We start from the raw sequence: 23966 nt of genomic DNA, 5'->3' as shown, positions 1-23966 counted from the left end.
GGGCCATGTGTCAGTGAGCAGTGGAGGACCCTCTCAGTCCCTGGTTTAACAACAGAGTTTTCGAACGCGCTGCAAGGATCAAATTGTCTCATACGAAATCCCTGCATTATAATCCTTGATTCCTTGTAAAAATATGATCAGAAAATGTCTGCCCATTGAGAACAGCTGGATCAAAGCAAGATCATTAGATGTTACTATCATGCACGCTCAGAATGCATCTCCCTGAAGATGATCTTATGAAGGGAACACCGAGAAACAAACAACTAAACACACCACAGTAAACGAACGAAAGACACAAAAGGAGACAGACCTTTTGAGACCAATATAACTATTCACCTTTCCTCATGTTAAAAACCCATCTTATCTTTTTCCAAAACAAAGATAAGCCCTGAGAAGGGGGAAAACTTGAACCTATTCTTTTTAAAGGACAGCACAGCCATGCGCCTCCAATAACCGGACTTACATTTTGGTATTCCTGGGAAAAAGACGACAAATCCTAAACTTCCTCTGTTTTATCAAGCAAAAAATTGTCAGAGCTACCAGTGAACCCCCACCTCCCCAAATTGCTGGACAAGCGTCAATAGAGGAAAAAAAATAATCTTGACTTGTTAATCTAAGACAAAATTCAGGCCAAGACTCCCTTTGCTACCTGTCTTCTCAGCATCCAAACAAAACCAACGCCCAATTGCTCACTGATGTGTGATTGGCAATGCATTTTTTTGCAGATAGCTACTGTGGCCTTACTCCCTAGCACCTGCGTTCTTCAAGCATTGTTTTTATCCCCTGCGTTAGGCTTCATCAGCTCCTTATCCAGCCCTCTGCCCGAATAGATATACAGGAGAACGATCTTGATGTTGGCATTGTCTTCCATGGACAAAAGTTTCTGCTCTAGCTCCTCATTAGCCCTCACCTGAAAGATTAGAACAAGTGTCACAACAAAATGATAGCAGAAGTTTCTAAGTAAATAAAGATTACTGAAACACTATCAGATTCTAACTTTGGTGAAGTGGGCATGTTGAACAATTATTTTTTGTTTAAGGAAAACAAAGATAGACCAATGAGAAACTAGGATGCAAATGGAAACTTACAGTGACAGCAATCTCTTCCAGTCCCAAAGGTTCCACCTTTTTGTCTTTTTCCCAGCCGAGAGATATCATGAAAGCCACAAAATCAGCAGGAAGACTATCCTCAGCTGGATGCTCCTCATCTCCTGGTTCGGTAGTCTCTGAGGATGAACTAGCCTCCTCACTGCCAGACTGGGATCTCTTGTACCCATCATCTGAATCAGCAGGTGCTGACGATGAACTGCCTTCGGTATTGTTTGATAGGAACACCCGGAATTCATCTCCCCTATCAGAAGGTTCAGATGATGAGATGGACCTGCTTTCTACTAGAAGATTCTGAGAAACCCCATCTGCAGTGTGATCCAAGGATGAATTGTTCTCATTATCAGACAGATGCCTCTGAGATCCATCAGAAGAATTTGCTTCTTCACAGGAACACTTTCCATTTCCCATACATTTTGTTCCAGAATGATATAAGGATATATCTTTTCCAGAATGATACAAGGATATATCTTTTCCAACATTAAGACAAGAATCTTGTTTCACATCAGCTACACTGGATGGTGATGGACAACCTGACTCAGCAGTTGAGCTTGAACCATTTGAAGACTTGATCCTCAACGACTCAAAGAATCTATGCTTATCTCTTGCATTTAATTTTTTATCTACATAAGCACCTTGCAGTATAGAGAGAGGAATGTCATGGGTGGCAACCTTAAGCTTTTGGCTAACACATGGCTTTTTCAGTGGTTCCACTGAAGCAACAGGAGCTGGAGGAGGACTCATAGGATTGTCAGGACAGTCTTTGGCAGTGTGTATAGTACAGTTTTGCTCTCGGGTGAGGATTTTTAGATTTCCTGCCTGAGATACCTTTGAAAGATCAGTTTTAACTGGAGCTCGAGCAGAGCCATTTGTGGACGGTATTAATGATTGATGTGCCTTGATAGGACCAGAAGGATCTCCATTTCTCACACCTTTTGTTTTTGAAGAATTTGTTACCTGAATAATGAAATGAATTACTTAATCAGAACACCCAGTGCTGCAGAAGTTGTGGTGAAACAAAACATAACTAGAAGCAGCAGCTTAACACAAAACACCTTTTTTTTTTTTTTTGGGGGGGGGGGGGGGGGGGGGGGTGGGGACTCACTGCTAGCAAATAAGGTGGTTGTGGATAAGATCGAACCACTGAACTGGGAATAACAGCAGAGCATCCATAGAATTAGGGATTACTAGGAACTGATAGTTGCAGCTTTTATATATCATGTTGAGTAGTTTTAACACCTATATACCAGGGGGCATGATAGTCTCTATCTCACTCATGGTATTGTAAACCGTCTAGGATATTTCCAAATGGTAATTACACCATGAACAATGAAAAATGTTTTCTGTGCAACAATGGTGATAGGAAATATCCATCCCAACAATAAAAACTCTTTATAAGTTCATTTATGGGATCACTAAAGTATTTGGCAATTAGAAGTGCCAACATTTAATGGAAATCAATTAGACTCTCGCCAAAGACCAAAAGTTAATCACAAATGATGGCAGACAATAGACACCTACTAAATGTGAATCATTATTTTGATGTCAAGGAAAAATATAACTTACTGAAGATTTGATTGCTGGAGATGTCATAGGCCTTAGAGTGTTCTGTCTTAAACTGATTTCTTCCATCTTTTGGGCTTCCATCGATAACTGTTAGGAGAAGAATATGCACATGAATCCAGAAAGCCAAGAGATAATCGCAAAATGTATCAAAAAACTCATTATGTGCAATACCTGAGGCCCAACTGACAAAGGAACTTGCATCACAGTCTCCGCCATGCTCAATGAGATCCCGCTGTTCGGCGCTGCCTCAGGCTGTTTACTAGGAGCCGGTCGTAATACAGAAGATACACCCAGGTTTTTCTTTGGCTCACTTGAGCCAGGAACATCCGCTAGCAGTGAATTCCAACGATCCGGTGCAACAGTTCTCTGAATTGGAGAGGCAGGAGATGGTACTCTGTTGATATCTTGCCTCTTGTCATCAAAAGGCAGCTGCGGAAATTCTCGTTCAAAGGAGCCACCAGTACCAGTATTGTTTCTAGAGGTATTACAATTATTTGGACTAACTACACCTTTATTCCATGAATCTGTCCTCGAGCGGGAACGATTCAATCTATCCCTTTCCGGTCTACATGTACTAAATGACCCAAAACCGTCTGCTGTAATGGACCTACTCTCTCTGTCACGGGAGTCAAATTCTTTCTCTCGCTCCCTTTCCCTGTTTCTACCAAAACTTGCATAACCCCTCGACTTTCCCATACCATCCCGGTCCCGGTCATGTTTACGGGGCCCATTTGAGGAAATCCGTGATGAAGATGTCCTAGAATTCTGGTCACGGTGGTGGCCAGATGATGAATGGTTCCTTGATGAACCACCCCTACCTTGGTTATCTGAAAGTGCCAAGAAAATATTTGTTACCAATGTAAATGATCATATATAGTTTACCAAATTCGGAAATAAGTGTCTTAGACTTGACGGACAATGATATCACTAAAAACTAAACAGCATAAGCATCCTCAATGCAAAGCCCTACAATGATATCACTGAAAACTAAACAACATAAACATCCCTATGAACTAAACAGCATAAACATCCTCAATGCGAAGCATGGTTTCTGTTATCGTGAAAAAACTAAGCACTACCATAAATCCAGTGATATCACTGGAAACTAAATAGCATAAACATCCTCAATGCGAAGCATGGTGTTTGTTATCAGGAAAAAAAACTAAGCACTACCATAAATCCAGTGATATCAGTGGAAACTAAACATCACAAACATCCTCAATGCAAAGCATGGTGTTTGTTATCGGGAAAAAACTAAGCACTACAATAAATCAACTGATACAGCCAAAGAAACTTCTCTGTACTCTACAAACATCCTCAATGCAAAGCATGGTGTTTGTTATCGGGAAAAAACTAAGCACTACAATAAATCAACTGATACAGCCAAAGAAACTTCTCTGTACTCTATTCCATATGGTCAAAATAAAATGTCATGTCATTTTAGAAAGATTACAAATACTTATCACTTCAGTTTTTCTAGGCCCACCAAATGAACTTTGTTAAATGTTATCGGTGATATTATTACATTGACATGTATATAATTAATAGAGGCAAACATGTCATAAATTGAGTAGTAATCACTTGCTTGGTGTGCATATAACTAAAGTATGTCTCTCTTGTAGATAAGTTGTGGCAAGCATGATAAGATTTTCAACAATATCACTATATGTTTACAGTTATTTGAAGAGAGTAGTATCTTAAGCTTTGTTACATTTCAGTGACACCAACAGAGCATGTGCCTAGAAACACCTTATAGCACTCAAACAATAAGCATTATTTCGTGATACAGGACACATTGGTTGTAAAAGGATACAGATGAAATCTACCTGATTACTCTTAACTTTTCCATATCAGTCACCTAATAATCAATTATGAAACTACATAACAAATTCAATCATATCAACCAAAACTACGAGTTAGAGAGTACATTAAGAGAAGATTGCTCCCATGAACATCTCAATACAGAACCACCAAAAAACCCTAAACTCATGTCTGATTGCTATGGAATGAATCAACAACTATCACTGGTTTCACACCGATATCCTGATGCCACTATACAGTATATAACACATAGCAATTCCCAAAAGGGGATATATATCACATTTATAGCATACTAGCAATCACAAGTGCAACAAAGGAAAAGAAAAAAAAACACAAAATTGGCAAGGCCAGTGGAGCTCACCTGGGCCTGGGCGGGGCGAAGCTACGGTCCAGAGGTTGGCGGCTCCCGTGGTGGTGACCTGGCCCTGCACCAGCCATTGCGGCTTGAGCGCCGGTAAGTCCTGCTCCATGGCAGCCGGCGCCTCTCACCATCTACCCACCTAGCAACGGCGGGGAGAGAGGGATGGCTCCTCCTCCTCCCTCCGATCCAATCAGCGCCCACCAGCACAATCAAACGTCCTCCGCAATGCGACACCACAACCACACCACACCGACCTCCGCCTCAGCCGCCTCCTCCTCCCCACAACACCAGGGGGCGACCTCCACCTCCTCCGCTAGGGCAGCCTCCTCCTCCCTCCCCTCGCGCGGGGGGGCCCAAACCCTAGCGAGGCCGCCCTCAAACCCTAGGGGGGGTGCCTCACCCACTAGACACGAACCACACGAACCGCAATTCACACACTCACACACACCAAAAAAGAAAAAAAAAACAAATTCACGCCGCCTCCTCCTCCTCCTCTACTCCTGGAGGCGGGTGCCTCCTCTCCTCTCCTCTGATCGGCGGACGAGTCTCTCGAATCTGCCGGGGAATCGGCGGCGGCGCGCGGCCCGGCGGCTTCCGCGGCGGCGAGGGGGAGGAGTCGAATTGGAAGCGGCCGGCGGCTGCGGGGTGGAAGGGGCGCAGGCGCAACGCGAGAGCGAGAGAGAGAGAAAACAACAAAAAGAAAAGAGAGAAAAAGGGAGGGGGTGGGGGGAGCTAGGTTGCGGATTATTATCGCGGGGGTTTTATAGGATTAAGTCGTGGGGGGGCTCTTGGCTACCACGGTGGCTATACTTAGTTAGATACGGTTTTTCCTTCTTCTTTTTTTCATTGGAATATCCTTCTCCTTTTTTTTTTCATTGGAATAGAAAACTCACGCGTTATTACTACCGGTAGTCTTCTAGATGAACTTTATCTTAGAGTCAGGGTGGTTGTGTATGTGTTGTGCCTATTTTTCTCTTATTACGATTTAACTAATCAAATTAAATTAGTATGATATTGCTGTGTAGATAATATATTGTATGTTTGTTTTTTTATTATTGTTAATGGTTGGTGAAGTGAAAGTGGGTATTATCTAGATAGTTGTTCTTCCTTGTTTTCAATATTATTTTTTATATTAACTGAATGAATAAAGATTGGTAGAGAGAGAATGTTTTTATTTATGCCATTATAAAAATTGTCACTTTAAAGAATGTTGCTCAAAATCTAGAAACTGAAAAAAAGAAGAAGAAGCAAAGTCGATATACTACTATAACCTTCTTATCCTCGCCCATCTTCTTCCTCTCCCTCCTCACTTTTATATATTCCTCTCATCCTCCTTTTCACTAGTAGCCACCTTAACCCTACGATCCTCACCGGTCATCAATGGCTTCCCTAAACATAGTGGATAATTCATACGCAATAGATACTAGGGTCACCACCTCCTCCAATCTCCTTTAAAGGAACGCTTCCTCTTTGGTCGATAGTCCTATGAATCTGTTGAGAAATAGCTCAAGGTCAACTTGGTGAATTGAAGTGACTGATGGTTGGGTTTCAAAAGGGGCACAAACAAAAAAAAAGATGACTTTTAAAAGATTATGCATATATTTGTGGTGGTTATAGGAGTTGTCTACCTATTGCACTGACGCACTCAATTGATTTGGGGAGAAACCATATGTAATTAGGAATTCCATGTAATTGTTACCAATTCTCTGTATGGATTTTAGGTGTCGAAAAGCTATTATTAATTAGTCTAAGATTGCATCATCGGTTGCAAGCCGAGTCCTCATGTGTATCCATTTTGGTTGTGTTTGGACAATTTGGTTGATCGAGTTGAATAGTTATGATTACATTGCTTTTATTGGTAATGCTAAGCAATTTGATTTCCCCCTTTTTATGGGTGAAGTGAAAGTGGATCTTATCTAGACATACGTTTTCCCCCTATTTCTGTGTTATGTTTACTTCTTATTTTAACTTAGTTTGTCAAGACTGGTAAGCAAAGATAAGGGAAAAAATAATTTATAGTACTCTAAAAATTAACTCTTTAAATAAGGGCACTAAGAATCTACAAACTGAATTGTAAAAATAACATATTAAAACATAGTATTGTGTTTGATATATACCATTGTGGCCTTCTTGTCCCTTTCCATTTTCTTCATTCCTCCTTCTCACCGTCCTATAGTTCTCTTCTCTTGTCGTCCAACCATATTGAGCTCATCCACTACTATTTCTAGTCATCGACTCATCGTGCCAAGCCCTACCTTCATAACAACAATCTTCAGAGACTTAGGCCCTGTTTGATTCAGCTTAGAATTATTATAATCTGGATTATTATGAGTAAGCTGAAACAAACAAATAGCTTATTATGATAGATTATTATAATCTATGAGCCAGATTACTATAATCTAGTAAGCCACTCTAAAGGTGCTTATTTTAGATTATTGGGTGACTAACAATTAACAAACAGATAATAATCCAGAGAAACAAACAGCTAGTAGCTTATTCTATGTCGGCTTATTATAATCCAGCTTATAGTAATCTAATTCTATAAATCTAGAATACAATAATCTTAAGCTGAAAAAAACAGGGCCTTAGTGCGCTTGGAAGTAACCTCTAGCTTTTTTATGGAATTATCACTTACTAGTGTATTTGCATAATGCTCCCCTCAATCCCTCATACACCTCTCCTTTGGTCTTTTGGTTGGTGAACCATGCGGGAATCCTATACTACGTGAATATATTTTTGAAAAGAGTAAATTTTGTAAAACTACAGATACTTTATACGATCTATCACAAAACTACAAATTTATAAGAACTTGTTTCACAAAACTACAGATTCAGTGTCTTTGTTTATCACAAAACTACTTGTACTTTGCACATATATCACAAAACTACATATTTAAGAACTTGTTTCACAAAACTACAAATTTAATATCTTCATTTATCACAAAATTGCAGGTTTATTGTCTCCATTATCACAAAGCTATAGGTTTTATAATGGAGACATAAAACCCATAGTTTTGTGATAAATTAAGACACTAAATGTGTAGTTCGGTGATAAACGAATACACTAAATCTATAAGTTTGTGAAACAAGTTCTTAAATCTGTAGTTTTGTGAAACAAGCTCTTAAATCTGTAGTTCGTGATAAATTGTGCAAAATACTTATAGTTTTGTGAAATTTATTCTTTTGAAAATGAAGAGGTTATTACAAGCAAAACATAACAAAAAAAAACAGTGGTATGTAAAGGGTAGTTATAAACTTTGGCAGTCAATTCATGATGACAATGGTTGTGTTTGCTATGTCATTTTTACTTCCTTCTTTCATGATTAGAACATGGCAACAATGGCATGTCGTAGATTTGTTGGCTTGTGTACTTCTTTGGTTATCAGACACATAATGCACCTTTACTTAAACACGACTATCATGATTCATGAGTAAGGCCTATTTGATTATGTTTTCTATGAAACACTTATATATACAAATAGGACCTCTCACACCATGAATCAATGTCACCAATATGAAATAGGGACACAAGCTCTATAATATTATTTCTATGATGTGTTTATATACAACGATGTATGGAAAAGAAGTGACGATGGATTAAATATGCTGATAACATTGGCTAGCAGCCTCAATATTTTGTAACAGTACAAAGGTTGTGCATACTTTTCAAGTGTTTATAGCATAGATAATGATATGGCAGTGTCATGACCAACTTATTGTATTGTCCTTAGAAAAGAAGATTTCTTATGATAATAGGCCTTTAATTACAACCCCGTGAAATCATCTTATTTATCCATATGCTAAGCTGGTCTAGTAAAGGGACAAATATAAACGAGTAAATTTCATAAAACCCCACTTAATTATGGTCAAAGTTGCACAAAACCATGGGGATTTTGACACGTGATGCATAATCCCAGGTATTATGGTTCTAAAGCTTCACAAAACCACATTGTTAACCAATTTGACATGATCCTATATCAAAATTTTAAAATGCTATACATACATGGACGCAACATTCATATGATGGATAAAGAAAACTCATGAATATTATATGTGATTGTAGAACTAAAAAATGTGTTAGATCAAAGTCAAAATGATCAATAGTGTGGTTTTATGATATTTTATGATTATTTGTCACATGCTAAAATTTCTGTGATTTTGTGTAACTTAGACCATAATATGTGTGGTTAGGTTAAATTTACTGTGAATAGAGAGAAAGAAGACAAATACAAGGAGATGGAAGCATAGAAGGTGACAGCAGAGGATAATTCAGTGCCAAAGGTGACGAATGAGCTTTACTATCGAGGTTATAGGCCTTTGTGGAATATCATTATATTTATTTGTCCTAATTGTTGCCCAATTTAATGAGCTTATAAAGGCAATTACAATATTACAATAAAAAGTCTATAAGGATAGACACCCTAAAATCGATGCATGAATAAAAACCTTCAAAAGTAAAGTTAGATGTAAATTTCACCACGAGGATACATATGCCATTTTTCTGAAATTTTTCCTATATGGATATAAACCAAATAAAATTTGAAAAAAAAATCCAACTACCCCCCCCCCCCCCCCTAAAAAACTTCAAATGGAAGTCCATTTGGCACCCTAAACTTTAAAACCGAACAAAGGTCTGCCATGATATTTAAACAACCATTTGCATACCTCTGTTCAGTTTTGGATAGTGGTTTTTGTGTATTTAGGAACTTAAACAAACGGCTTTAAACAACTAATATAATATATTTATGTATCATCAATTGTCAATTGTAGGTTGTCAATTTATAATATACAGTGATGTCATACTATTGTTACGCCGGTACTTTTCTTGTAATTAAGAGCGAATAAGGGGTAAAAAGAAAGATTATATTTAAGTGAAAATTTTAACATGTATGTCCAGTACGTATGTCACATGATCAAATCTCAGCTAATGTATATGCAAATTAAATAAAAGAACACTTTGTAAAAACACCTTAGGGACCGATATGAACGGTATTATAAAATTTAGGATGCTAAATGTAAGGTTTCAAACTTTAGAATGCTAGATGGACTTTCAAATAAAGTCTATGGGGTTATTTGGATTTTTTTCTAATAAATTTTTGTCCTCCAAAGTAAGATGCTATTATTTTTTAGTAACAAATATAAAGAAGATTCACATAGCGCACGTTCATTGTCTTGATGTTGCTCATGCTGACCTATTTTGGTTAGGCTCTTGGGATCGGTAGATCATAATTGGTTAGATATGCATACTGGTACATGTTAAGTGTAACTCGACGTTCACGATAACATATAAGTTTGATGCATTGTATGAGATCGTGTGTATCCACCTTTTATGGTAAGAAACCAAATACAGAATTTAGGCATGTCATTCTATATAATAGTGACCGGAAGCGGATCCTCTGACTTCGACCACAAAGTCACGGCCGTGCAGTCCGCGTTGTATCCACCATTGAACCAATCCAGCGGCTCTTATATGCTTCTTGTGCTGATCGCTGAAGCAAGCTTGGCCGGCCCATCAGCTCTGTAGAACCACGCCAATTCTTATTTTGTCGCTAGAGTTTTTTTTTCTAATAAAAGGTATCACCGAATATAACACTCCAATTCTTATTTTTCCTGTCTTGGTTCTTCCCTTCTACGTTGTAAAAGAAGCAGTCAACTGAAAATCCAATTTTTACCATGGACCAATTTCTGTGTGGTGAAGTAAGGAAGAAAAGACTAGTAGAGAGCATTATGGATCGAGCAGTAAAATATGACTACTACATGCTTATTATTTGTGATACCTTAATATTACAGAGTTATTTTGGTTTTTTTATTTTTTGAAAACTAGTTATTTAGTTATGGAGCTTGTGTTTCAATGCATCGCCTTTATTTTAGTTATGTATTCAGTTTTGTCCTTAGATTGAAGTTCACTCATCTGCTAGTACCCCTTATTTTGCAGGCAACAACGTACAGCGAAAGACCATCGTGGAGTTGATGGGCCGGTATCGGGTCCCAGAACTAATTACTTGGATCCGACTAAAATTAATGTATCAATCCCTGGATCAGTAAATATTGATACATACAATATAGCTGGTTCTTCATTGCATACGTTAAAGTTTTACAATACTAAGGGTTTTACAATAATAGATACTCACCTAATTAATCATATGTAGAACTAATACACAGCGGAAGTTTTTATATATTCTGACTAGGGAGGTATAACCTCTAGGGATTCTCTAAGTTATCGGGGTCATCATAGTAATAGTCATAGGGGACCTCCTCTTGACCCAAATCTGAAAAAGGGGTTATAAGAGCAAGGATGAGTATTCACAATACTCAGCAAGTTATCATGGAAATATGTTATACATTAGCATATAGTAGGGTTCTTTGCAAAAAGCAGTAATAAATAATCTAGAAGAATTATAGCAAGAATTTATAAATACGTAGACTTTAAATTTCTAACCAGGGTACCATATGAGTCCCGGTACTCAATTCCATGAGTACGGCTATTCGAATAGTTTCAAAGATATTCTACTGCAGCAGATGTACGATTTACCAGCAGTCCACGACTTGATGATAATCATCAGCTTTAGTCATGGCCCAGTATTAGGTTATTAACAATTGTGGCAACTGTTCCATGAACTTATATCCTCATATGCTCTGAACGTAATGTTAACAGCAGCAAGAGGAGTTCTGGCGTTCCTGAGGTATTCAAAGGGAACTGATCGTATGACACCACGTCATCTCGATCAGGGTTTAGAAATATACCATATAATTTATACTCGAGTATCACAAACCATTTACCTGTACATGGTAATGGTCAAATTTGCCCTTCGCGGCTATAGTTGCCTCCTGCGCGAGGACTTAAAAATAAGAACCACTATACAGAGGTACCACATTGCTAATTAACATAATAAATAGGTCTGTCCGCATTCTAGAAACTGCAGTCGTACCCATTTGTTCGACATAAGTACCTGGTAATAACTATATCGATCGAGACAATACTAGCCACCCGGAAATTATCCAATTCTAACATACTGTCCCAATCTAAGGATAAGATATTTTAGCCAGATTGTAAGCAAAATAAGCAATACTAAATTATCTGGGTTTCTATGGTTAAATTGTGTATATAAAATAGAGTATTGAATAGAAGGCTATAAATAAATAATTTGTAAAATATAGGCTTAAATGATCAAAAGGTGTATAGTAACTGGCCTTGCTCAATGTCCTGAGATTGACTGATATTATCTAGTATGTCAGAAGAATCCTCAAGACCTAGGGTTAGACATATAAAATTCAAATTTAAAAGGAATTCAAATAAAATCCAAAAATAAGAAAAATAGAGAAAATAGAATAAAATAGAAAAATAGCAAAAGGGGTCTCAAAAGATAGAGAATGATTTTAGAAGAATTTTTGTCCAAGTTTCACTGGAATTGGATCTATATTTTAAAAGATATTGGCTTCTAAAGTTTGAAAATCAATTAAATGTGAAATGGCACTGTGTGCGGGTCCCACCTGTCAGTCTCTCTCTCTTCTCTTCTTCAACCTCCAGTCGATCCCCAAATGCGGCCGGCGGCGCTAGGGTTTCGGATTGCAGCGGCGATAGAGGAGAGAAGGGGTTGCGGCCGAGGAGGGGAGGGAGCTAGGGTTCTCCGGCGACGGCGAGCGGCGGCGGAGGGGTTAATTTGGTATGTGGTTGGGCTGGCGGCTAGAGTGGCGGTGACATGGTTAAGCTGTGAAGGTGATTGGGGTAGTGAGAGTTAGACAAGGCTCGGGGAGGGCTCCTAGAGCATCTACAAAGTTCCTAGAGGGATTTAGGTAGCTTGCCGACCTTCGGCAAGGTGCAGAAAATACTTGCCAACGAGCGTCTCCATTGGCGGCGATCGTGCTCACGTCGGCAGCCCAGAGGGTGGCATGGTAGTGCAAACTAATTGCTAAAATGGAATCTATGGAGTATATAGATGGTTTAAACGAAAGAACTCACCGAGATAAGCTGAGATGAAGGATTGCGGCCGGAAAAACTTCTTGGCGACGAAAAACAGAGCAGAGCAGGGGCGACGGTGCTCCACTCGGTGCGGCAAGGTAGAGCTCGACGCAGGGCTTCGGTTAGGACTTAGTATGATAGAACATAGCTGATATAAGGTGTTCTAAGGGTTATTTAGGGTGGAGGATGGTTGAAAAGGCGTGGAGTCGATCGCGCACAAGGTGTTCGACCGACGGGCGAGAATGGTTGATAAGATGGATTGGTGAAGCAAAGCTTCGGGGTTGTGGGGCTATGGTTGTTGATGATCGATGATGGACAAGGAAGGGATTGGGGTCCTATTTATAGGGCCAGGGGGAAAGGATGAGCTCAAACGCCATCATCCCCATGGATGAGCTCGGGAATAGGATGGGGCAAAGGTGGCAGAGGCTGTGAGAGGGCGGGCAAGATCAATTTGAGTGGCGGGAGGCCACGTTCGAATACTTACCGACGAAGGATTGGCTCGACCACGGGTAGAAACGACTGGCGACGTGTTGGCGCCAATCTAGGCGCGACGCGCGGCGGCGACGAGGGTTAAAACGGCCGGCTCGGCGGTGATTGGTTTGAATTGTGAGAGGGGAACCACAGTCTATCTTTAATTCAACCGTGTGGCAAGTCTTGGCTCAATTCACCCCGGGTAGAATCAAAATCGGACTCGGCGGTGGCTTTGGACGGGCGTGCACGGCGTTGCGCGGCGGAGGTAGTCCCGGCTTTGTCGTCGCCAAAATTGGTGTGGCGGCGGCGGTCTGAGAGCGTCGTGCGGCTGGCGGCGCGCCAAGGCGGTTGGGCACGCGCGAGCGGTCCCGAGGCCGACACGCAGCGGCTCGGCGCGTGGCTAAGTCGGACACCAGGCAGCATGCGTGAAGGGGAGGAAGAGACAAAGAAAACCACGGCTTTGAGTGGATTGTGGTCCCCAAGGACCATATCTAAACTTTGTGCAAGATTGGGTAGAGGTTGGGCTGCTCTAGCTGGGCTAGGCATTTCATCGAGCACCTTGAGTGTAATGAACAGTGTTTTCAGAATTTTTTGAATATTTCCCTAGAAAAGAATGAATTTAATCTCTGAGTTTGGAGGGGTTTCACTAGGGTTTGAAGTATAGCAAATTCTCACTATTAATAGGATAAACTAAGGGAATAATTTGAAGTTTGGAATTTGAGAGAATTTGCTCGAATTCACTAAGGTTTAAAATAAAGGGAATAGGTAGGGTAAATTAGTAGGGTTCTAAGAAGTAACATTTGAACCAATTAAGAATCAAATAAAATTTTAAATTACCCTAATCTAGTCAAAAGCTAGCATGATGCAATCAAATTATAGTTTAAAATTTGAAGATGTTACAGCCGGCTTGGCCTGCTTCGGCAATCAGCAAAGGCACGTAAATAAGAGCCGTCAGATTGGCTCAACGGCTGATATCACCCAACTGCACGGCCGTGACTTTGTAGCCAAAGTCAGAGGATCCATTTCCATAGTGACCTGACTGTTTTTCCCTTGCACCTCTGCAGTACAGTAGCCCACACGTAGGTCACACATCAGCAGTAAAACAAACCGAATGCACAGTAGCAAGTCAAACCCGGACGAACTCTCCATCTTATTCGCCACCGCCTGCCGCCCAACGTGCCTACTCGCCTCCGCCTTGGCCGCCACCGCTACCGCCGGGACTGGCACGGAGCGGGAGGAGATCTGTCGTCGTTGCTAAAACCACCTGGTGCTGTTGCAAAAATATTTACCACCCCTTTGTTTCTACCAGCTGAGATTAATTTATTAACTCTCTCTAACAAGTGTTGATTTAGTGAAGAAATATTTTCCTTTTAACCAATTAGGTAAGCAACACAAATGCGTATATCCTCATGAGATCGGTTTATCCTCATTCTGCATATTGAAATAAACTTTGTCTCCGACAACGTTACTTGAAATTAATCTAAATAAAAACAAGAGGAAAATGGATATATATTCTAGATTATATTATGCTTTTTTTTATTGCTGGAATAAGGTTGATCTGCATCAATTCCTATCTGTAATTCAGATTGCTTTTATTGCTAGAATAAGGTTGATCTGCATCGGCAAGATCAACAACCCACGAAAGGTGTATCGATCGATAAGGCGCAATGCAACGTCTTGTACGGTTGTAGTCGGGTCATCAACGTTTCTCCTAAATCGTAGTTATTATCAACTCATCGAAAGATCGGGCGAACAACAGCCGTGAGTGTAAAGTGGAACTCAAGGTTTATCAAAAACATCCCTCAACCTTTTCCCTAACACCATCTTGAGCTATTTATTAAAGTTAACAAGACTATATAGCACAATAAACCCACTAATCAGGATATATTATTAATCGTTTGAGCTATTATTGGTAAGCATATAAAAATAAACTAAGCAGTAAAAATAATTTATGATAATATATCAATGTTAGTAGCGGGTTTAAAAGAAAATGATGGAAAATAATCTATGATGAAAAGAAAACTAGAGCCACTAAAAAATTAATTATTTTGGCTACAACCGATAAGCTAACCAACACATGATGAGAAACTATCAATGTTAGTAGCCTGGATAGGAGATGGCCGCCTTTTTTTTTTAAGGGCAGGGTGGACGGGGCTGTCCGGAATAAGGAATATTCCCTCAATATGCTGGATGAGTGCATCCGACCGATTTGGTTGGATGAAGCCATCAAGTTTTTGTCTGGGCGATATGTCCTATTCTGATTGGTCGCGGTTGGTTTGATTTTTTTTTTTTAAGAAAGCTCCAAAAAAATTTTTCTCCTAAACCATTTATCTAATTTATGATTTGATTAAATCATTATATTTGTTACTATAGTTAAATCTTTAAATAAGATATCGGATGATTATATTTTGATAAAAATATATATATGACAAACTTTTGGCTTTTCCCATCCGTACTATATCCCTCCAACCAAACAAGAAATTTGGTCATCATATATATACAAACCAAACAAAAAATTGGATCGCCATATCTCTACTATTATAAAAAGTGAAGATGTTTTTGTCGGTATTTTGATACGTCATCCGTGTATTAGTCGGTTTTTAAGTTTGTTTACTTTTGAAAATACATATCCGTATTTGAGTCTTTTTTAAGATCATTCACTTTTAGTAATACAGAAGGAATCATATAAGAAATATGTTTAAAAAAACTCGGATGCTAACTTGAGACGATCGGACTACTAACTGCAGGTCATGATTTTCTAATAAAATATATATCCAAGCGAACTCCCACAGCGAATTTCATCTTAACTAAAACTATATGACAACAACAAAATTAAAATAGACTTCACCCGTTGCAACGCACGGGTATTTATTCTAGTTCAATAAAATAAAATATAAATGGCCGTATCCCATCCATGCATGACCGTGAATCAAACACACCGTAAATAACAAATACTGAGTTATAATTGGTCGGCTCATTTTCTAGTTATTTCTAATTTTCAGATTTCCACGTTTGGGTAGGGTGGGGTCGTGGGGATGGTATGTGCAAACAATCCGGGGGGATTAAGTACTAGGCGAAATTACTAACTTACCCTCACCATTAGTGAGTGAGTACTGTAATCCTGTGAGTTTCCACCTCGTCAGTTTGCCCTTCCCCACCGCTGCCGCCTCCGCCTCCGCCTCCGCCGATCCCCATCCATCCATCCGGCGAGCGAGCGAGCGAGGAGGGTCGCCGTCGCTCGCCCTGCTGCTTCCGCCGCATCCGGTACGCAGATCCTCTTTCCCATCTCTCTCTCTCTCTCTCTCGACCCACGCACTCTTTCTCGAATTTGCGTTAACCCTAGCTTCCGTTCTTGAAATTTGCCTTAACCTTAATACTAGTAGCAGTTTGGTGGTTCCCAAAAAGGTTTGGGGGGTTTCAACCGAACCCCCATGTCCCATGTTAGATCCGCCACTGGGAATGTGCCTGTACAATTGTTTGTGTTACATTATGTGCTAAATCTGTTTCTGATGTATGTGAAAAATATCGTACTCTTTTCTTCTTCATTTTGATGCTTCATTTCAGATATATTACAGAGCTTTGAAGGTTTACCTATTTTCCATATGCATAGCTTTGATGATTGGTTTTGATTTTTTTTTAGTGTGTTTTGTGTGTTCAATATTGATTGTATCATACTCTACTACTTTCCGTTGTATGCCTAGCAAGCTTCATGTGAAAGGCCAGTTGAGTTTAAACTATGAAGGTCCCAATACGCTTTTTGGGACATATCTAGTGGAAATAATTATTTTTTAATATCCTAAAGACATTTAGGTATGATACAAAATTTACACTAAAGAAAACTCCCATAGCTTCAGATTGAATTAAATAAATTTACCTAAACTTCTTTCATGTTCTCTTTATTGCATTTCCCCCATTTTGTGCATGTCCCCAAGTGATGTTCAGGCTGTCTAATATGTTCCATGGAAGATAAGTATGGCTTTACTGCAGTGGTGAATGCGAACTATGGAAGATAAGTGTGGTTGTAGTGGTGAATGCATACTGGGTAGCTTGCCTTCATGCTGGATGCTCCTTGTCTCTCAGTCTCAGTTTTCCACCATGTTTGTCAAGTTAATCAGATGCATGGGAGGGGAATTTGCCGAAACCATCCTTTATTTGTTACCCTCCATAAGAATCTCCAGCTTTTTGTATATAGGATCTGTGCAGCAAAAGTAAGTTGCCCTAGCAGTCTGTACAAAGAATATCATATCTATTGCTAACAAAATATGTAAATTTCCTACCATTTATTCTGGTGGCAATTGAATATCTAAGGCCCTGTTTGTAGCATTGGGATTACATAGAACAGAAATTCCTACTAACTGGATATGGTGTCTCGTATGATATCTTTGAGAGAATCATACTTTCGAAATGGGTCCTAAACTTAAGTGCAGGCGGTGATTTTATATCCATGCATGCTTTAGTATCACTAGAATAGAGTGCTAGAGTCACAACTTTAATTTGTAGCATTAAGTCATTAACATAAATGGGTCCTAAACTTAAGTGCAGGTGGTAATTTTATGTCCATGCATTCTTCAGTAGCACCCGAATAGTGTGCAAGAGTCACAATTTTAATATGTAGCATTGACATATAATTGTCCTTCCATCCTGCAGTTCCCTACTTATATTATTTTGAAGAGATGGGTAGATCTCCAAGGGGCCGGAACCTCCCAGCTCGTCGACGTGGATCATCTTCATCTTCTAGTGATTTACCTTCCTGCTGCTGGAAGATGAAAGGAACATGCGAGCAAAATGATATAGCATTGGTCTCTGAGAAAAAAGAATGGAAAGGAGCTTCTTGCCCAGTTTGCCTGGAGCATCCACATGATGCTGTCCTCCTCCTCTGTACTTCTCACCACAAGGGTTGCCGGCCATATATGTGTGGTACCAACCACCAGCATTCTAACTGCCTTGAACACTTCAAAGAAGCTTATGCAAAGGAGAAGTTGGCCCACAGTGTATTAATTGAGTCTTCACCTGGCCTTTCATTATCTTTGAATTCTCAGCCAGCCAGCAAGCAACAATGTGCAATGGAACTTGCATGCCCTCTTTGTCGTGGGGATGTCAAAGGATGGACTGTGGTCGAACCAGCTCGCCAGTATCTCAATCGCAAGAAAAGAGCCTGTATGCATGATGGCTGCTCATTCATTGGTTCATACAAAGAACTTTGCAAGCATGTGAATTCCAAGCATCCTTCAGCAAAACCTCGTGAAGTTGATCCTGCACATGCAGATGAGTGGAAAAAGTTTGAATGTGAAAGAGAGCGGCAGGATGCCATTAGCACTATCAGAAGCATGACCCCAGGGGCTGTCATTATGGGAGATTATGTGGTTGAGTTTAATGGTGGCAGCAACAACAATTTACTTTCTGATGGAGATGACTTGGAGGAGAGGCTCAACTTCTTCACATCCTTAGATCGCACTCTGAATGAGAGGCTTGACTTCTATGAGTCATCAGATGGTAGTTTGGATGACAGCATTGACTTCTTGGCATCCTTATTTGGCCATGGCAGGAGAATTGCCAGTGGTGATTCATACACCAGAGCTTACAGAAGGTACAGGGAGAGGCCTAGGCGTAGTGTCACAGCTAGCTCGGTCGCTGCCTCTGATATCCAGCATGATTCAGCTAACACTCGAAGGGGACGTGTCGGTGGTATTCGGGCCATAGGGAGGACTTCGCGGCGGCACCATCCTGTGGTGACTCATGTAAGGTCAACACATGGCATCTAAGAAAGGGAGCTACCACGGGTTCTGTTCATTCTATCCATCCGCAAGGGAGGCAAAATAACATACCGCGGCATTTGATGCCTGGTTTTCAGAGGATCATCATGTTCTTCCAGTACCTTTTTCTTTGCTGAGACAGGCAGCAACCGAGGATACAGGTTGGACGGAGATCTCTGTTAGGGCACTGCTCATGCCTATATAGGGCAAAAACAGTGCTGCTTTTTTCCGGTGCTGCCTTGCATGGATTTTGTGAATGCCCTTTTCTTTTCCTTCCATTGGATCGACGCAAATGGGTTTTTTTGTTTGGCAGCGATTGCTGTTCCAAAACATGAACATCATGAAAACTTATTGGGCATATTTGCTTGTCATGTGCTGCCGTTTTGTATCCATGTTCTAGTGGATCGCACGTTTGATCCTAGCGACTTATTAGCTATTATTATCATCCATGAGCATATCTTTTGTTTGTTGTTACCATGCTGCAACCTGTTACTGTTGATTTGACAGGAACGCTACAGCAGTCATATCAGTTTGTTGCTATTGTGTTTAGATCCTGAAATTGAGAAGAAGTTTGGGTAAAGTTGGTACTACCTCCGTCCCAAAATAAGTGCAGTCGTGGGGAACCGTGTCCGATGTTTGATCGTTCGTTTTATTTGAAAAATTTATGAAAAAATTGAAAAAAATTAGTCATACATAAAGTACTATTCATATTTTATCATCTAATAACAATAAAAATACTAATCATAAAAAAAATTCAAATAAGACGAATGGTCAAAAGTTGAACATGAATAGTGCAAAACTGCACTTATTTTAGGACGGAGGGAGTAGTTTGGAAAAAAACTTGAGAGTTTATGTGTGTAGGAAAGTTTTGGATGTAATGGAAAGTTGGAAGTTTGGGGGAAGTTTGGTGTGAACTAAACAGGGCAATTTTGAATTTTGCGAAACATTTAGGGTGTGTTTAGTTCACGCCAAAATTGAAAATTTTGTTAAAATTGGAATGATTTGATGGAAAGTTGAAAGTTTATGTGTGTAGGGAAGTTTTGATGTGATGAAAAAGTTGGAAGTTTGAAGAAAAAGTTTGGAACTAAACAAGCCCTTATATGAGAAATGATCTAATCAAGGGATGTCATTGAGCTTTGTAAGAACCATGATTTATCGTTAGAGATTCCTACGCAACAAGAATACAACATCAACCTGAACAAATCTGGAAAAAAAAAAGTCAACCTGAATATCACTGTAATCGTTTCATGAAATCAACCTATACAGTATACAACGATTACTGTTCTCTCATAATCTCATCAAATCAAGCTGGACAACTATCCCATCCCATTATTCTTCATACAACTAATGCTCCATCAGAATCTGCCTCAAACAAAGAACCATAAAAAATTTTAAAGAAAAACATACAGCTAAAAACTTCAGAACTGTTGCTTCGATTTTGTGCCGGACATGGCACAGAAACTGAACTACTATCTGCAATTTCTGCACTCGACTTTGTATTGTACAATCCAGGAAGCAATATGAGACGATGCGGAGATCTTTGATCATCAGAAATCTCGGCACGGCTGCAGAGCAGAGAGAGCTGAAAGCTTCAACAGGAGGCAAAGCTCTCCTTCAGGCCTCAGGATATACCGACCGTCTTCCCCAGCAGCCACATGACGAGGGAGAACTCGATCATGAACAGCGCGTGCAGCCACGTCCGGTCGACGACGAAGCCGTACACCGTGATGCCGGCCCGGTTGTTCTCCAGGTACGTCACTGACAAAAAAAACACCACCACCACCACATCGATCAGGTCAGGACGAACTGATGAAATGAAATGCAGCTTTCACATATGTTTGTTTGTTCTTTTGTTTGTTTGTTTTGTTTTGTTGTGAGCGCTTACCAAGTGCCTGCCTCTGCTGGAAGCAGTGGTTGTTCTGGAAAGGGATGTACTTGGACTTGGGGTGGCCGGAGTCGTCGTCGTCGCTGGAGGAGGAGGAGGAGGAGTCCGACGAGGTCTCGCCGGAGGCCATCCAGTAGGCGTTCACGGGCACCAGGTAGCCGACGATGCGGGGGAGGTCCGGGTTGGGGTCCTCCTTGTCGTTGTCGAAGGCGTTGATGGTGGCGTCGGCGTGCCACCCCGCCGCCACGCTCGTGATCGCCTGCGTCTTGTGCGTGATCTTCGCCGCGCTCTGGAGGCACACCAGCAGCCCGGCCACGAGGCTCAGCGAGCAGAGCTGCACAAAATGTGAAGCGACAAACAGATGTCAGGTACTCGAGTCTCAGACCGAGGCCACTGAAGCCAGTGGCTGACAGAATGAAAATTTCCAAGTCCCCCGGCAAAAACTTCCAAGTCTCACGGTAAAAATCAGAGTTCACGATGAACGCAGGGATTTACTGCTGGGTTCCTGGGTTAACTATCAGAGCAAACACATTGAGTTATGTTTAATATGGAAAATGATTCTCAAGGAACAGATGGCTGAAACAAAGACCAAGTTTTATCCATTATAAAAAAAATGGCCCGCTGAATGACCACTATAAAATATACTTCAGTTTTATCAGAAATTCCAACATTCCATTTTGCAACCTAATTGTTCTTCCTGATCTCACTTTTGAAGGATAACATTCTATATTCAACTTCAGGAATATGCATTTCCTCAAGCATCTACCAGGGAATTTTTCTCTTTTAACATTTTGCAATACAAATCTAGCTAGCTGTATAGCCCTTTTGAGACACAGACAACTACTGATGGAGTGGTGATGGGAATGTGGATCTAGTTGTCTGCTGTGGACATGTGGTGGGTGGTGGAGGTTCATGCACTGTTCTGTTCTACTTCTAGAGTTATCTGAACATTTGTGCTTCCTTTTCAGGGTATGCAAGCTTCTTCTAGGACTAACTTTACTTACAGTGTGGCTAGCCAGTAGCCACTTGACCTTGCTCAACCTGATCTGGCATTTTCACTATCCCCAACAGCGGAATTCAGATTTCTGAGCTTGTAGAAAGAAACAGGGATAGAGCAGAATTAACAGTTACTAAAAACTGCTTCGATTCAGCCCCTTCTCATCATTCCTGTCCCAATTTTACATGTATCCAATTGCGGTTTCCATTTCCACCGAATCATTTTCCTATCTTGAAGAGATAAATTTGTAGTGATTACTTACTGCTAAATGCTACTACTAATTATGCAGTGAATCGCATCTTTGAACAATGCATATTTCTGATTCAGATCGTTCATGATGCTACTGATATCTTCATACCAAATCGGTAATCGCATCACCTTGATTTCTCGGTGAAGGAAGCAATTACTACTTACCTTTTAACATAAATCGGAATGGAAGTTAAAAAAAAAAAGAGGAGCAGAAAAGGAAGATTTACCGCGAGCTCGCCGGCGGTGGCGAGGTTGATCTGCGCGTGCGGCCTGGTGGTGGCAAGCAGGGCGGCGAACTGGCTGGCGGTGACGAGGACGAGGCAGCAGAGTATGAAGCGGCGGTAGCGGTGGCTGATCCTGTGGAGCTGCTTCCTGATGCGGCGGTGGCTCTCGAGCACGGCGGCGACGTCGGCGAACCTGCAGAACTCGCGCGCGAAGCCCTTCATCCGGAGGATCTGCAGGTAGCAGATGGTCCGGAAGAGGACGCAGACCATGAAGAAGACGGCGGTGCGGTAGGCCCAGGAGGCGACCTCGACGGCGCACGCGGCGGCGGACCACCACGGGGAGCGGAACGGCGGCGCGGCGAGGTACCAGTACGCCTTGTAGGCGGCCTCGGCGAGCGTGCAGGGGAGGAGGAAGCAGGCGAGGACGCGGAAGGAGCCCGCGAGCTCCTCGATGTAGCCGGACCGGACCTCCTCGGAGTCGTCGCGGAGGCGGTCGAGGTAGAGCAGGCGGCGGAGGCCGCGGCCCTGGAGGAGCGCCGTGAGGGTGAGGTAGGCGAGCGCGGCGGCCAGGGTGAGCGACACCTGGACCTGCCCGTCGAACGGCGACCCCCCGCCGCCGACCGGGGAGGGGAGCGCGAGGGTGGCCGCGGACGGGGCGGCGACGGCGAGGAGGAGGAAGGCCGCCCACGACGCGGCGCCGCGGGCGCGGGTGGAGTGGTCGACGCACATCCACGCGAGGCAGGAGCGGAAGCTGTGGAGCTCGTCCCCAGCGTGCGACACGCACCGCGCGTACTGCTGCTTGCGCTGCGCGGAGGACGAGGACAACGACTTCCGCGGCAGCAGCAGCGGAAGCGACGACGGCGGCGCGTCTTCCGCCATGGCCGCTCTTTCTCCTTTCCTTTGGCTGGCCTTCGCCTTCGGAGTCGGGAGGCGGTAGTGAGGGGGTGGTGGGGGTTTTGATGGCTTTGTGATGTGAGACTGCAGGTGGGGCCCCTGGGCATGGACTGCGTACGCGACAAGGAAAGTTAGCCAGTTAGCCAGGTGGGACAACGGTATTGGTGAAGGAAGCTGGTCGGAGCTGTGTACACCTGGGTCCTGTGATATTCTCCCCCGGGTTCCCGGAAATGGCCAATATAAAGATGGTCTAAATTAGGATGGTAATTAATTAGTACTACTAATATTTCTTTATATATTTGTGGCATGATTTAAGTGTAAATAACAGGCCGCAAGTTTCCCCCAAAGCGTTTTGGGGTGGGTTTACCGTGATCCCACGGTCTGGCGGTAACCGCGTGGTTACCGTGAATACCGTGCGGTTATCACGAGATATATCGTGATTTTAAAAATAAGAAGGTTAACCACACGATTTTGTAAACCCTGTTCACAATTCACATCTACACAACCCCCATGACTTATAAACCGCTGTCAAAAAATAAATTTTAAATTTAAATTTAATGTTTTTCAACATTTACTTTTGAATAGTTAAAAAATATATATGCAAAAGTTTTATCTAAAAACTATTTTTTAATTATTAATAAACCGCTGCGGTTTATAATAAACCATGGGTAACCAATAGG

General features: G+C 41.5%; 3 protein-coding genes across 3 annotated transcripts; 1 reads left to right on the top strand and 2 right to left on the bottom strand.

The window, feature by feature from the left end:
• Positions 1-311: 311 nt before the first annotated feature.
• LOC127762062 (uncharacterized) lies at positions 312-5568 on the bottom strand. The gene is made up of 5 exons (XM_052286413.1): positions 4855-5568; positions 2844-3499; positions 2673-2759; positions 1089-2063; positions 312-910 (listed from the first exon to the last, which is right to left on the bottom strand). Exons 1-5 carry the CDS (start codon positions 4961-4963, stop codon positions 764-766), a joined length of 1974 nt encoding a protein of 657 aa, XP_052142373.1. The 5' UTR covers positions 4964-5568; the 3' UTR covers positions 312-763.
• A 10835-nt stretch (positions 5569-16403) lies between these two features.
• LOC127762788 (uncharacterized) lies at positions 16404-19482 on the top strand. The gene is made up of 2 exons (XM_052287280.1): positions 16404-16548; positions 17932-19482. The coding sequence occupies exon 2, from the start codon at positions 17958-17960 to the stop codon at positions 19044-19046; it is 1089 nt and encodes a 362-aa protein (XP_052143240.1). The 5' UTR covers positions 16404-16548; positions 17932-17957; the 3' UTR covers positions 19047-19482.
• A 760-nt stretch (positions 19483-20242) lies between these two features.
• Positions 20243-23307, bottom strand: LOC127762787 (uncharacterized). Its single transcript, XM_052287279.1, has 3 exons — positions 22396-23307; positions 20923-21256; positions 20243-20795 (listed from the first exon to the last, which is right to left on the bottom strand). Exons 1-3 carry the CDS (start codon positions 23269-23271, stop codon positions 20659-20661), a joined length of 1347 nt encoding a protein of 448 aa, XP_052143239.1. The 5' UTR covers positions 23272-23307; the 3' UTR covers positions 20243-20658.
• Between the last annotated feature and the right edge of the window lie 659 nt (positions 23308-23966).

The sequence above is a fragment of the Oryza glaberrima genome, chromosome 2 (genome assembly GCF_000147395.1).
Source record: "Oryza glaberrima chromosome 2, OglaRS2, whole genome shotgun sequence".
NCBI lineage: Eukaryota > Viridiplantae > Streptophyta > Magnoliopsida > Poales > Poaceae > Oryza > Oryza glaberrima.
This window is presented reverse-complemented; position numbering and strand designations above follow the sequence as displayed.

Excerpts from the sequence above, each read along its gene's own strand:
- LOC127762062 (XM_052286413.1), bottom strand. The coding sequence starts at position 4,963 with ATGGAGCAGGACTTACCGGCGCTCAAGCCGCAATGGCTGGTGCAGGGC. Across the intron at positions 3,500-4,854 it reads TTCGCCCCGCCCAGGCCCAG|ATAACCAAGGTAGGGGTGGT; the intron begins GTGAGCTCCACT and ends TGGCACTTTCAG. Across the intron at positions 911-1,088 it reads TGGAAGAGATTGCTGTCACT|GTGAGGGCTAATGAGGAGCT; the intron begins GTAAGTTTCCAT and ends CTAATCTTTCAG.
- LOC127762788 (XM_052287280.1), top strand. The coding sequence starts at position 17,958 with ATGGGTAGATCTCCAAGGGGCCGGAACCTCCCAGCTCGTCGACGTGGA.
- LOC127762787 (XM_052287279.1), bottom strand. The coding sequence starts at position 23,271 with ATGGCGGAAGACGCGCCGCCGTCGTCGCTTCCGCTGCTGCTGCCGCGG. Across the intron at positions 21,257-22,395 it reads CCACCGCCGGCGAGCTCGCG|CTCTGCTCGCTGAGCCTCGT; the intron begins GTAAATCTTCCT and ends CATTTTGTGCAG. Across the intron at positions 20,796-20,922 it reads CCAGCAGAGGCAGGCACTTG|TGACGTACCTGGAGAACAAC; the intron begins GTAAGCGCTCAC and ends TTTTTTTGTCAG.